Consider the following 15,674-nt stretch of genomic DNA (forward strand, 5'->3'; position numbering starts at 1 on the left):
CTCTTCTATTTTGTTTAAACCCCATGGTGCAGATTGGCAGATTGCAGTAATATAGGAGCCAACATCTGACAATGTTAAATTGGAAATGTCTTTTCATATTGGTGAACTATATATTTATTGTTTCATTATAGCTTAAGCCATAGCTCTTATTTCATGAAATCTCATTGCTTTCAGCAGTCTCTTCCCTCAGAAAGAGCTGCATATTCATTATGGTTTCAAGGGTCTTCTTTGTTCCTACTTGATTTAATATTTGTTGCCAATCACTTCTTTTGTTGACTGTTCAAAAGTTTAAAAAAATGAATAGTCGAGAATGTGTTGCAGTGTGTTGCTATCCCCCACCCATTGTCACAGTTCTAAACACTGGGCTCTAACATTCATTATTAATGTCTGTCATGTTTGCCTATTAGCTGGAAGTAATCTGAGATCATCTTTGAAGCAAAAAGTGACAATCAAACAGGTCTGGTGTAATAAAAAAATACTAACATTTTTGTATGTTTTTGTAAACACGTAACATCCAATAGAAGACGTAGAGTGTTATATACTTATCATTGATCTGAATCAGTACATCCCCCTGCATTGTGTTTTGTCTATGGCTTTCACAGTAATGCCAAAGAATACTCTTTGTAATGTCACACACAATGACAAAAATCAGGTCTTATATTGTGGCTTTATTTTTAGAAGACTTACAGTCAAAAGCATGTGCCTTATAGATTAAATGGTATGAGATAATGCATAGTGCAAATTCTTCAGTAAGTACATTATCTTGTGCTTGTGTTTGAAGGGCTTTAGGAGGACTGATGCCCCTTTGCTGAGTGAGTATATCCCAGATCTGACCGCTGTGATCTCCACAGGTGAAAGCACAGATGCTCCTCTTTGAACCAGCAGAGTCACAGCCAGCTCCCTACACATTTCAGGCCTCTTTTCTGTCTCCAGTGCCTCATCCTCACTGCATTTACCCCTGCTAGATGAGACTGTTGAAGAGAAGGGAACAAAACATCCTGAGTATCCCCATGCCCTCCCTAAGCTTAGGTGCTTGGCTAAATGATGTATTTATCCCTCTTGGGCTGGCCCAGTGGCCAGTGGTCACCTTAAAAGTCTGCTTCAAGTTTGAGTTCAATGGGAGTGTGCTCCCCCACCCCACTGACAGCACCTCTGGAGAGTGACTGCACTTCTCACTGAGAAGTACCTGGTGTGACAGGGAATAAATTAGTTACTCTGCCCTTCATTCTCTTGCCGTCACACACTGCCACGTGCAGATAGCAGAGATTTAGATTGCTAACAGACCATAAATTAAATGATGTTTTCCTCTAACATTGTTTGACCGTAAGTGTAGTGTTTTTATACAAGAAAGGATGATACCCAATACAGCAAATATGAGTTGATGATTGTTTTTGTAATTGCTTTGAAAGCATTGTGGCAAACATAGTCTCTATCTAGTCAAATAAAATATCTCCATTAATGCCATAAAAAGGCAGTGATAAATAGCAATATGGCTCAGTTTGTCAGATATTTTCTGTTAGATTAGGTGCAAAGTGGTATCATCATTGTTAGGTCAGCTGTTTCAAAAACCTCTATGATAAATGATTTCTTTTCAGAACTCATCTTGGGAAAGGCACAGTTGCTGTCCTGAGCATACTCTTTTTCTCAAGCATCAAAGGCACATTAGGGGGATGCTCTGAAGGTTTTAAAGAGCATTGTATAATCAGTGTATCTGGAGATAAATATTACCTTAGAGGAAAAAAAAATATTTGTTGATGGTTTATTATTTTAGTCACTCTGGGAATGTGTCATTTTTTAGTTGACATCAGAAATCTAGAGTTGAAAAAAACTCAACCAAAAAAAAAGTAAAAATTGAAAACTACAAGATCCAAATAAAGTACACCCCTGTTTTGAAGGTTTAGACTTGTCTACCTCTACTCCCAGCTCAGGTAATCAGTGTGCCTGATGTGTGCTGTCATATATTATTGAACATTGCCTACCTTGTGCAAATATTTTCTACAAGATTACAAATTACAGTTGTTCTCAGGATTTGTGTGCTGATTTTATTTTGCAAAGATATATTATCTTCTTTTGATTGCTGAGATACTTTCAGTCTGTATGGAAGATAACAAAATTCATTGATAATTGGGATAGAAATATTGATACATTTTTTATGATATTGATATAGCTAATTCACTGAGAGAAAGATACAAGCGTATGGAAAACAGGTCCTGCTTTTATGACTAAAATGTATTACTTCCAAAAATATTTATTAATTTAAAAAATCACCCCAAACCAAAGAATCACCTCCCTCCCCCTCAAATCAAACAAACGAAAAATAAAAAAACCTATGGGAAACCACAGCAGTAAGGCAGAAAATCAGACAGCTTCCGACAGATATAGAATTGCAGTTAGATGAAGAATGTAAAATCTCCTGCCTGAGGCACAGTAAAGATGTGTGTAGCCTAAGATTCTCTTTCTAATAAAAACAAGAAGGCTCTGCTACCCAGGGCAAAGAGAGCAATACAAGATGTGCCTTTTGCAAGTGTGATCTCTCAGTTTCTTGTGGTCTGTGTGGAAGGGCTTCTGGAGGCAGAGATTATTTTGTAGATAGCAATCTTTAGTACATTTTTCTTTCGTTAATTCTTCTGGAAAATCCTAACAGAAAGTGAAACCACAGCAAACACTGGAATTAATTTTTTAGGACAAAGTTTGAGAGCTTTCCACGTGCCATGTGGTAGCAGAGGGCTGGACTGGGCTATCAAAAACAACTGTGTCTGCGTGATCTCTGACACGAGAATATCCTGCTTCCAGCATCATTCTGCAACTGATGCTTGGAAAAAATTGAATCTTTCCCTTGAAAAAAAATCCAACATATAGCCATAAGTTACTTTTCAGAAAGGAAAACTTCAGGATTTCTTCCTGAATCATGTGGTGATGCATTTTTGTTCATAAATGTAGTCCTTTTAAAGTTTTATCTTAAATACAAAGTTACTTTTAAGATTATCCCAAATTTTTATATGTCAGACAAGTTATTACTTCATTTGGTATGTCATCTATGTAGCAGCACCTGTTCTAAAGGTAGTTTCTTCTTTTGGTGTACTAAGAAATTTTAACTAAGAAAGCAAAAATATTTTCCTGTTTAGAAAAAAGCAAATGCAATGTATTTGCAGTCATGGATCCCATTAACTCTATTTATGCTGGCATACCTCCTCCAGAGCAATTCCAGATTTGTACCAGTCAGAGCACCAGTATTCTTTGCCATTTTATCCTTTCCAATGAATCCATTTGACATCCATTAAGAGCTTTATTTTTGGACATTGTGAAGTTGCTCCAACACAAAGAAAAATCATCAGCAGTTTTAAAGAACAATCAACTAAAACCATTTCATTGTTGTATATCACATATCAAATTATTACATCCAGTAGGTCTGCTGTTGCAAAAAAAAAAAAAAAAAGCCTGTCCCAGCACTCACATGTTGATCACATGAATCAGTTAGGATCCCAGTGTTACATTTGTATTTGAAGATTTTGATTGGAATTTTGAAGCATGTAAGCTAATTTGTCATAGCTGCTCCCTGCTGAGGTCTTACATGGCCAGTGCAGGTTTCCCAATCAAATGCAAATTTACATATTGATTTGATTTATGTTGAATGCTTACCTAGGTTTCTTTCCACCCTTGGCTTGCTGTGTGCTTTACCATTATAGATTTAAATGAATATTACATTGGTAAACAACATGTAGAATAACAGATTTGTAATTTTCCTTGATTCTTTAGTTGGTGGAAAAGCAATCCTTTCCTGTTTTCTGCTGTTCTTTTAACATAAAATAATTCCCCAAACCTACTGGTTGGTATCTGAAGAGTTAGGATTTGTGAAGAGGTTGCAGTGTGCTTGTTCTGTAGTTTGGAAATAAAGTTGTGACATGCATGTCAGTGTAGGGGCTTATCAGATTAAAAAAAAAAAGCCATTAAAATGAGTTAGAAACATTTTTGTGAGAGTTGCATACAAGTTGAATCAAAATATTTTGCTCTTGCTGATAATTGCATACAGTAAGAACTGTTTTCTGAATTACTGAATGAAATGGTGTCTTTAATATTGAAACAAGAGGTGAGGAGCCACAGATAATCCACTGGGGTCTGTGAACTGCTTTTGAGGGCTGTAATAAAGTTAACTGTGAGTCACTTTATTGGCTGAAATTCCTTTGGCTTTCATATTTAGGCAGCCTATAAACTGAAAGAGATAGTAAGCATGGGTTTTGTCAAGGCAGTTTGATTTCTAAAATCATTATGATAATTTATCATCAATATTCTACATTTATTGCATAATTCACTTTAGATCCTGATCGAAGTTTAGAAAGGTAAAATCATTGCTCTTCTGATCTGAGTCTTCCCATGGATTCCATGATGAGACTTCAACTTCACTAATGGAAAAGAAAAATTAATGATGTAATAATTAACTGTGAGCATTTACTGACAGTTACTTTAAAGCACAAACACTGATAAATCTGTTGAAGAGAAAAATTGGCATTATTCCTCCAAACAAAAAATATGAACTAACTACAAAATGCAAATGTCTCAGGAACACAGGTTTATATGCTTTGCATGTTCTTAAGTTGTGCTGTGATTTTAGGATCTGTTTTCTGTGATTCTTATATGTCTATAGGCAGGAATTTTACTAAAACTTAAAGAAGCAACTTAAATCAGAACTGTAATAAAACATGAAGTGCTACATTTTGTGCAAAGAAAAATATTTGTATATTTTAAATAATATGTAAATATAATATGTAATTAAATACTTAATATCTGGTGAATATTAGTAAAAAACAATGCACTCACAAATAAAAAAAAATAGAATAGTATACACATATTTTTGAAAAGGTAAACCCTACATTTGGTCAGTGAGGGAGCAAATTGAGGTGGAATAATGAAAAGAATCTACCAATAATAAATCTCTGTTTGTCAGACTGTGTGATGAATTCTTTAGTCATAGGCTGATGATTAAGACTCTGTTGCATTTGACACACAAACACAGAATATAAATTCTTTGCTTCTGAATGTTACAAAACATCCTCTGTAAAGTTATAGCATTTGATCTTTTAATAGAGAATTAATTTCCTGAGATTCTAGAGCCAATCCCTAAATAACTCAAAGTTTATTTTAAATGGGCCTCTTAATCATTTTATCTGGCATACTTTTTATCACAAATTACTTAAAATATGAAACCTTCTACTTTCTATAATTAAAAACTTGCTGAATTTTTTACTTGCATATGAAATGAATGTAATTAAAATAATTTATTGACTTACCTTATAGTAACTCATCTTGATTCTAAGACAAAGTTGAAATCCAGCATGTCTGCTTTAGGCTGTATAGTGAAATCTAGGCAGAATTTAGAAGCCTGAATACAGAAGACACTTCAGGGCCTCATTCTCCAATGATTATGCAATACTCAAATGTATATAGGCAAAATCTAAGATTTTCATGACTGCCAGCATGTAACCAGAGTGCTCTGTCTCCAGTGATTTTTTGTGCAGTAAAACCACAAGGGACTCTCTCTGAAAGATTTGCTTTAGCACACTAATCTGACAGCACAAAGCGCAAGAGTCAAGAGTCCTTCTGCTCTGCACTCAGACTCCACCCTTGTAGTTGCAGTGCCTTCTCAGCATGTGGGAACTTGGTCACTTCCTTAACCTCAAAGAACTGTGGTGGGTTGACCCTGGCTGGACACCAAATGCCTGCCAAGCTGCTCTATCATGTCCCTCTACAACAGGACGGGGGGAAAATAAGATGGAAAAAAATAATGGGTCAAGATATAGGCAGTTTATTAAAGCAAAAGTGAAAGTTGGGTACATGCAAGCAGCAAAGGATAAACAAAATAAAAATACTTCATTCTCTACTTCTGATCAGTAAGCAATGTCTGATCACTTCCTGGAAAGCAGGGCTTCAGCATTGTGGGGGTTGTTCTGGAAGGCAGACTTTGTAAATAATGGATGTCTCCCCCTTTCCCTTCTTTTTTCTTATAGGTGTGCAGACATCATACGGTACGGAATATCCCTTTGGTCAGTTTGGCTAGGCTGTCCTAGTTGTGTCCCATCCCAAGATGTTGCCCACCCCCAGCCTGCTGGTGAGGTGGGAATGTTGGAGAGACAGCTGCTCAGCATTAGCCAAAGCACTGGTTTGTTACCTACTGCTTACTAGTTACCAATGCAGAGAGGGAAATGATGTTCATTTCAGGTAGGATCAACACAGACGAGTTGAATCCACATCTTATAATTTCCCAATATGCTCTAATTTCTGGAGAATTATGAAATTCCTTCCATGCATGTTGTGGTGGAACTGAGTCATTGGTGTTCTGTCACCAACCAAAATCCCCGATGCCAGGAGGAGAGCTCTTCCACAGCCCGAGAGTTTGAGCTGTGACTTGGAAAGAACAAATCCTGAAAGCTCCTCCCTGGGTGGCTCATCACAAATTTATTTTGTTCTTCTTGTCATATTTTGCAGTGGAAAATATGGATCTTGTCTAAATCCTTCAATCCATTGCAGTTTCCAGTTAATAGCTGTGGTAATTCCACAAACTCTTCTTTTGCATATGACTGTCTTTGACACCAGCTTTTCTTGTTTGCTCAGTAAGAGCTCTGGATACCAAACACAGGGACGGTGTTTCCACCAAATGGCAAAGCTGTTAAATGCCAAGTATTCAAATACTATGTATTTTGTGGGTCTAGCCCAAATGCCATGTTTACTATGTCTGATTGACCATTGACTTTGAGTAGGAAAATCCTGGTCTGCAGTTGTTGTTGCTGATACAGTTGGTTAAAGTTGTTTGTTTAGTGCCCATTGAAAGGATCAGTAGTCTTAAAGTAATTAATTCCTACACTCATCATTCACCCTTCACAAAATACCTGCTCAGGATATAGAATAGTAATGAAGAGACATAGCTTACTGTTTTACGTTTTGCTTCATGTAAAATTATTTAGCAACCTTTTCTGTAATGAATATGTATAATAGATCTTTAGCTTGTCACAGGTCTAATCATAAATGGAAAAGAGAAAAGATATCATGTTATTCAAATAGATCTAATTAAATTAATTGGTTCATTTAGAGCTCTGCCACTTCTTATGCATTTTCCCCCATTTCATTTCAACCACAGTTTCATCTCATGTCCTTCATCCAGGTTGTTTTCCAGCTTATTTACCATACCAGTTTCATAATGAATAAACGTTTGAGATGTTTTTCCATCCCTGTTTTAGAAAGTATGATAAAATATGTACACTTATTTGTGAACTGGACCAACTTTTGTCCACTATGCACTGGAAAATGAGCTCTGTAATGAAACTCCTGATCCAGCATTAATTTAGAGCTTGTATAAGCAGGGTCAGTATAATACAGCTTCTTCAGTGCCTGTAAGCTATAAACAGGATGCATTTGTCAATTCCTTGCCCAGGCAAAATGTACTCACTTTTCACCTTGCACCTATGTGCTTTTACGTTCCTTGGAATAGCAGTGGCATTATCTTTTTTTAAATACTCCATCAATCTCTCAATCTGAAAATTCTTCCAAACTTCATTAGTCATTCTATCAAACTTTTGTCACCAGAGCACGTCCAATAACACAGTTTCAAAATATCTACTTTTTAATAACTATATTTATCTGGCAGTGTTCAGGTGTGTCTTTAATTAATTATCTCTGAAATTCTTTCATATCAAACTCTTGTGATGACAGTTTAACAAAGCTTGGTTCTTGTGTGTTTCAGCACCTCTCTGAAAAGCTTTGTGCAGGTTCATGAAATGTCTAAAATTTAGGTACAAATAAAGTGTCCAAATTGGGAAGACTGGATTCCAATCTATGTGTTTTCTAAACTGGATTACGCTCATAACTTAAACCCACAAAAATTATAGAAACTGGCCATGAGTGAGTAAGCCATGGTGACTCTCAAACTATCCAGCTGTTCTATAGGATAAAGCCACCTGACCTCTATATCTTTATAAGTTGTTTCCAAATGCAAACTTTCATCTTCTAGTCTTTTATACACAACTGGAAAGGAAAAAAAAAAGTAGTGTGTTTTGTCTCTGATAACTCAATATCTGATAACAACAACTGATAACAGCAATATCTGTGGAACATTTCTTTTTCATTTGAGTTGCTGAGATGCCCTGTTGCATTTTGTGTAAATGTAAAAGCAAAGAGGTTTTTAATTGTATAGTGATATGTAATTGAGGTACACTTTAATGAAGTCTTTCAAAAAATTTAATTTTTCTTCTTTAAAAAAAAAATTCAGAACTTTAAACTGTACTTAAAATTATACCTGTTATTAAGACATATTATAGGTTAATGCATTTCTCTTTGAAGTATCAACCAACCAGAAATTAAGCAAATTCCCTGTGGATATTCAGACATCTCCGTGTAAGGGCTCATTCCTCATCTGATAGCATGTGCATGTGAAAGGTCTGACTTGCACAGGACACGTTTGAAATAGTAGTGTAAAGCTTGTGTAAGACTTTGTACCCAGGCACTTGCTATTCCATGAAGGAGCAGCGGGAGCCGCAGACAATTGCAAAAGTCTTCTACCCCAGGAACCCCATTACCCATCAGTGACAAAAATGGCCTTCACATCACTCATCTTTCCTTGCAGCTGGAACTAATCATGTGTGTGGTGTCTCAGGAGCATTTAAGGGCACTGCACATGATTTCGTTCATCATAACTAACATGCAGCTGTCTCTCATTAGGACAAGAAGTAGAAATGCAACCTTAACATCAGCCCATTGTGTGAGGTGAAGTGTGGGCATTTTAGCCATGCCACAGATGCCTCTTCCAGGTGGTCCTGTGGGGTTCTTAAGAAAGAAGGGTTGTGGCCTATTAGATGTTATGATGGGCTTGTTGTATATTTTCTAGATAATCCCCTCCTGCTACAGAATGCTCCCAAGTCTATAGATCTCAGTACCTGCTCTAGGTGCTGCATAGGTATCAAGTAAGTCATAAAGGACAGAGATGAACTTCATTGCTTCATGGACTTGTGCTGCCATCAGGGCTTCAAACTGACTTGAACAAAATAAATAATCACTGGAATAGAAGGGTTAAATGGGAGGGAACAGTTTATTTTAGGTGAGTTATGAATCTAGTACAGAACTGTAGCTACTTCAGAATGAATTTCTAAATAGATTCAAGCCAACTGAAACTACAATTAAAATTTTTAATGCATTCTCTGGAGAAAGACAAGGACTGGGCCCTGGTTCTAAGGATAACACCTGTCTCTGATGAGTAGATTTACTGATTCTAATATGCAACAAAGGTTATGGTTTCTTAGTTATGGCTATTTGGGTATTTACATTAAGAGGAAAATCCTTGCTACTCCTGCAGCAGCTTTAGGCAGTCTGCTTTGTGTGTTTCAGAGAATTGTGTTCACGTACTCTTTGATGACATAGGGGAGTTTTTTCCATTTGTTTCTGTTTTGGCAGTTGCTTCATACAACTTCAGACATTGCAACTTCAGACTCTGACTTTCAGACATGAGATTGCACTAGGGCAGTTCTAAATCACTAATGTTCTTTATTTTCAGTGTAAAGAGTCTTAAACACTTTTGGAGGACAAGGTTTCTTCAAATTATTTACAGGCTTATTTGATCTGTTTTCTTTATCCACCTTTATTATTACTGTTATTATTATTTTCTTCTCACAGGTTATTCATCAGCTTAGACTTTCCGAGAATGAGAGTGTGGCTCTACAAGAGCTTCTAGATTGGCGGAGAAAGCTGTGTGAAGAGAGGGAAGACTGGCAGCAAATATTGCACAATACTGAGCAAAGAATCACAGCCCCACCTCCACCCCCTTGTAAGAAGCCGACGCTGTTGAAGAAGGTAGAAGATACCTCCTGCAACAGACTCTCTTCAGGCATATGGGATACCACCATATGATTCAGATGTGTGTTTGCAGACTGTTAGGAATGAAACCATCTTAATGACTTCAATCTGCACAATCAGCAAGTTTTCTTCCCTTCACAAAACATGGAGGGATTTTTTTATAAGCACTAATTCAATAGCACAGGACGGAGGAGCTGTTTAGATCTGTCACGTGTGTGTGTACCTGTGTGTGTTTGTTTTTTTCATATATATACATGTATACATATATGTGTGCACTGGTGAGTATACATATGTATGCATGTGTATATATATAGAGAGACAAACTGCACTGTAAGTACTTAGTTTAAAAGTACAAAACAGTCACTTAGAGTTCTCCCATAGTGAAGAAACTATGTCTAAAAGATGATGATGGGGAGAAGTGACTGACAGACATTTTAGAGAGATCAGGAAAGTCTGTGTGCACACTGTACAGCTGTTTTATACAGTACAAAAAGATGTTTCTTGTTCCCCAATGAATGGGTTTATTATATTACATGTATACATATATATATATTTCTTTGTAGATGTCTGTGTTCCAAGGAGATTATTTACATGTTTATTTCTGGTGTTTTATAACTTCATGCAATTGGTGCTGTCGTTCTTTCTTCAAAATACAGGTAATAAATTCAGTACTTGCATTTTTCTTTCATAGTTTATCTTTAACAACATACCAAACAGTTTCAACACTGTGTTATTTCTTCCAGAACTGGCAATACCCTTTCTAAAATCCAATCCTGAAATTCTTGCAAAGCTCCTATGTGCAGGAGTGATTTGGTGCTGTTCACAGTCATGAATTAGAGACCATTACTTCTTTTTGATGGACCTGCATTTCTGAATGTGTGAACTGTGAATTTTGCAGTTACATCTCAAACCTTATTTCATTCTGGGTTATGTAAAATAATGAGGCACTCATTTAGATTATAAGTGTGGTTTGAAATTCGTACCTGATTATGCGTAAGGTCAGGTGTCAGTGGAAAGATACATAATGGTAATGAGGTATGAAAATAGGTCTGTGATTTACTGTTACAAGCCAGAAGGCTTTGCAGACATGGGTATGTCAAAGTATTATGTCCTTATTATGGTAGCACAGTGATGCGTTTATACCTCAAATTTCATGTAATGAAATGGTTTCAGAAATTGCAGCATTCTAGTTGGCATACGTGACTTCTGAGCAGCAATGCTAATTTATGAAAAACATGCTGCTGGGAACTTGTTAGTTATTGCTCAGCAGTCTTTGAAATACTGTTTTGCCAGTAAAAGGTGTAATTTATATATATTTAAAGGTATTTTTTCTGGGGCTACTTATTTTAAGTTCTTGGAGTATGTAGAGCCAGTGTGGAACCCTTTTCTTGGTTGCTTGTCCCATTCCTATTGAGATCCAGGAAAAAGTGTTTCCAGTTTTGCAAGTGGATATAAAACAAATATTTTCAAATGTAAGCTAGGTCTAAAATGGTGAGCTCGCTCTTGGTTAGAAGTCGTTGGAAAAGGAAAAAATCCATAGAGGTGTAGGTTTTTGCATCATGTTTCACAGAAATTTCAAGTAGCCTGAATAGCAAAAAGCAGTCACATGCTTGTTTGTTTATACAGGGAAGCAGCAAAACTCAAATTGTTCCCATGAGTATCATCAAGCTGTAGGCAGAATTAAGTACCTTCTCTTGCTGGAGATTAAAAGAGACATTTTGAGTGGACAAGGAAGAGGAGACACCAAGTTAGCTCAGAATTTTACCTTGTTACCACTGTTAGCTTCATAGAAGTCCTCCATGTAAGATTATCCATTTCTATTTCATGGAGAATGAGGAACTCTAGCCTCCAAAGTCTTACCTTTGACAGATGTTAATGGTCACAGATAATGACTTTGTCTAGGAGGGACAGATGACCCCTGTGAGTGAGGTTATGCAGAAAAACTCTCACCTGCTACACAATTATGTCAGAAAGAGGCTGTGCCTGGAAGAACTGAGGTTTCTGGTTTTTCACTCAGCTAACCAGGGACACACAGAGATCCCTCTGTGAGTGCAAAATGAAACAGCTCTGGAACTGGATGCAGGAGAGCTAATTAACCTGACCTTGCAGCTATATTGTGTCCAAGGCACAGGTTGTTACCCCTGCATGGCACAACATCCCTATCCACAGCCACATCTCCCCAGCCAGCCGAGCAGGGCTGAGCACCTCGGTGCACTGAGAGGTGCAGACATGCCCTCAGGCTTATCACTCCCCAAATGGACCTGGCAAACAGCCCTCCCTGAGCTCTATCCTACTGCTCGCCCTAATGCTCGGCCACTGGTAGCAATCAATCCACAGCAGCCTGGAAGCTTAAGACAAGCTGTAAAAGCTGACTGAGAAGCCAGTTTTAGACCATGCCAAAATCCGTGCTGCTGCAGGGAGCTTGCTCCGAGTCACTGAGGCATTTGTAAGGTGAGCCTGTGTGTCTCCTGATGACGCTGTTGTCATTGCTGCACTTGGAATATGGGAGTGCCCAGAGGGGAGAAAATACGTTTGTCAAATGGAGTTTAAAATGGGAAACAGTATAAATACATATTATCCTTCTTGCAACCCTGACTAAAATTTGTGTTGGAGCTGTGAGCAGCCTCAGCTGCAGGAGCTCAAATAAGGTCTTTAGGAAGTTTTTTGTTACTCATTCAAAGTCCATATTGTGCCCTATTACAGCAGTATGACCAAGTGTGCAAAAAAGGTATGTAGATTTTCTAGGGATTTCATCAATACAGTAACATGGGAGAAGCTAGTACAGCCCTGATTCTGGCAATCTGATTCTATAGACAATGAGCAAAACAGATTATAACCCCCTGTGCGGAAGACCTTTGTGCTATTTGTTTGCAAACTTGGATAAGACATGTATTTTCTGGGGCTGTTCTTTAAAGCACGTCACCACAGTGCAATATGGCAAACTTAGAAGACTTTTTTTGTTTTGTTTGAATTTTGTTTTTAATTCCAGGTTACATAATGGCTAACTTTTTACTTGGAAAGATTTTTCAGGATTTTCCATTAAAATATAGTACTGTAGGAATAAAATATTTGTGTTAAAACATATTTTAAATATTTCTCTAATGGCAGTAAGACACTCTAGAGTGTGACTTATGATGTCATAATTCACACCTAGTGTGTTCATTGGTCCCTTGGCCTTTGGCCTCATGCCTAACAATGCAGTTGGTAGGGAATTATTATACCATAATTCACACCCTACTGTGTCTTATTGCTTAAATAACCATATCCCCAGAGGTGTCTTAAAACTACCATTAACGTTTATATTGTGTATCAAAATGTGTTTACAGGGCTGGGAAAATATACTATTGACATTTTGAAATGTTGAGAAGTAGTTTTAGCAGAACTGTACAGTGCTTGTAAATTAGTCTCCCCAGTGGAGTATGCACCAGCCAGTTACAGTATTTCTTGAGTATATTAAGTCCTGTCTTGCACATTAAAAAATAGCTTAGACAAAAAAAAAGGCCTTATGAATTTAATATTCTGAAGGGGAAGATTAAACTCTATGGGCATGCTAATGCCCTTAATATCCAGTGAACAATCTAAAATATGTTTATATTTGCAATAAAGCAATTTCAGGATGCTGGGATTATCATCAGATAATCGCTCCTCCACATTGTGCCTTATTGCTTAATTTTTAATATGTGAAAAAACCGAAACGCCTAACAAATCAACCTGTCCTTCAGCATAAGGTAAGAAGAATCAGATATGTTTTACACTTTAAAAAGTCATTGGTCTTAAAGCCAAGGGAATTCTGAAACCCTATTAAGTCACAATAACAGAAAAACAACATCTACTGGCATGAGAAAATTTTTAAAGCTTATACCTTACTTGTTACTCCTGAAATAGCATTGGTGTTTTTTAGTTGCTGTAGTTACATTCCTATTGCAGATTTTAAGTAAAACTTTGTTTTTAAAAACTGATTTAGACATTCAGAGAAGTACATGCACCGATATTTTTCAAATGATCTGTGTACAGCATGAAGTGATAAGCCTTTTAAAAATTTGTATTGTTTACAAAACAATAATATGATTGTTGAGTAAGTGAATTGCATTTACCTTTCTTTTTTGCCAGTGATCCTTTTTTATTCTATAATGTTTAATTACTTTCATTAATAATTTTATTATACTGCAGATCCTTTGTGTGTGGGACAAAGAATTTCATTAACTTGCTAAGAAAGCATAATAGATTGTAGCATAGTTCTAAAGTGATAGTAATAGCCATATTAATTGTAGCTTTTAATTCTGCTGTATATATTGGCATCCTTAGTAATCCTGTTATCTCTATAAAGCCTGCTAATATCTGAAATGCTCTGAGGAACTTAAAGTAAGTTTTACCATTCGCTTGTTAAATAATAAATGTAACTAAACTCTGTACAAATCCGTTTTCCAGAATGGTATTAAACATTTCATGGCTTTGTGTTCTAAATATATAATTTTTAAAAAGAAAACACCACCTGAGCATAACTATTTGACAGTAGCTGAACAAAACAGAAGGAAATGCTTTTCTTCCAGTTCTGCTGTTCTCTGTATACTCAGGATTTTCCTTTTGAGAAGAAATAAATAAATCCCAGTGTTGGCTTATACTGTGGCTGTGAGAATTAGATCATTGGCAAAGACTGTCTGTCCTCCCCACTGTGGTTTGGCCTTTTCACCAACCCACGAACGTCTGTTGGATCTGGTCAAATCATGCATTTTGCTGTAAAGTGTCATAGGCCAAAAGTTCAGTCAAGTCATGTTTTGACTTTTTGAGGATATTTGATTTATTACAGTAAACAACAGAACCTCATCTTGAATTAGTTAGAAATATTTATTTCAACCTTAAGTAGCTTGGTTTGGTTCTCACATATGTGAATAAAGTCCCCTCTAAGCACTTTTCTGTTTTCTTTCCTGTCATCTTAATTTTCAATCAGACTTTTACAATAAAAAAAAAAACACGTTGTTAAATGAAATTACAGCATAATCTTTATGATTTTTTTGGGGAAAAAATCCTTTAAAATACCAAAATAGAATATTTCATTACTTCAACATGTTTTTCACCTTTTCTAGCTGAAATTCTTTGTTGGATGCTGTCTGAATTTACACATTATTTCAACTCTTCACAAACATCCTTTTTCATAAATCCACTCTTCTCTGGAAAGACCACACTAATGGATATTTGTTTTGAGATACAGGGGAACTGCTGAGGTCTTTTGAAGTATCAGCAGGGAAAATTTGACAAGCACAGGTATATTGCTGTCATAGCAATGTTCATGTGGCAGTTATTAGCTAGTGCTTGTGCCCTCACTGTGTTTTATTTGGGCTCTAGCCCCTTCTCAGTCTACCTGGATATGTTAGTTAAATAGATGCCTGAGGTAGAACTTATATAAAACCTGTGTCACCTGTCTCCTGATACTCATTAGAGTACAGAAAGAAAAGTGCTGAAGCTGTCATATATTCCCAGAGAAAGAGGAGAAATGTGTTGCAGACTCTAATTAACGCTTAATATAAATTACTTACATGTTTCCAAAAATGAGTATTAGAATGCAACTTTCTCACTGTCCAAATGTGGCCAAACCAGTAGGCTAGGAAGCTGTGGCAATGAAATAGCCATAGCTGTTAAATGAATCTTTATACAGATGTAGCTCCTCTGTCTCACAACTTAGTGCAACATGGTGGTCAGGAAATTATTTTAAAAATTAGGGGACCTGATTTTCTATCCTTTTGAGAAGACAGGTCCATGTGATTTGTTTGGATTAAAACCATCTCTTGTGGTTTTTAGTGCAGAGTGCCTAACAGAGTGGTCTGAGCTTCACAAACCAGATA

General features: G+C 36.7%; 1 protein-coding gene and 1 long non-coding RNA gene across 3 annotated transcripts in view; one reads left to right on the forward strand and one right to left on the reverse strand.

Annotated features, from left to right (window-relative positions):
• Positions 1–14,455, forward strand: part of MYO16 (myosin XVI) — a 293,290-nt gene extending 278,835 nt beyond the window's left edge. Inside the window, exon 35 of the mRNA XM_085052748.1 lies at positions 9,655–14,455. Within this exon, the coding sequence (XP_084908874.1) occupies positions 9,655–9,888 (234 nt within the window). The 3' untranslated portion in view covers positions 9,889–14,455. The remainder of the gene's footprint in view (positions 1–9,654) is intronic.
• LOC146444326 (uncharacterized) overlaps positions 11,180–15,674 on the reverse strand; it is a 98,370-nt gene continuing 93,875 nt past the window's right edge. For both annotated transcript variants that reach the window (XR_014850103.1, XR_014850102.1), the window contains exon 3: positions 11,180–11,241. This is a non-coding gene — a long non-coding RNA (uncharacterized LOC146444326). The remainder of the gene's footprint in view (positions 11,242–15,674) is intronic.

The sequence above is a fragment of the Lichenostomus cassidix genome, chromosome 1 (assembly GCF_008360975.1).
Source record: "Lichenostomus cassidix isolate B80296 chromosome 1, HeHo_3.0, whole genome shotgun sequence".
NCBI lineage: Eukaryota > Metazoa > Chordata > Aves > Passeriformes > Meliphagidae > Lichenostomus > Lichenostomus cassidix.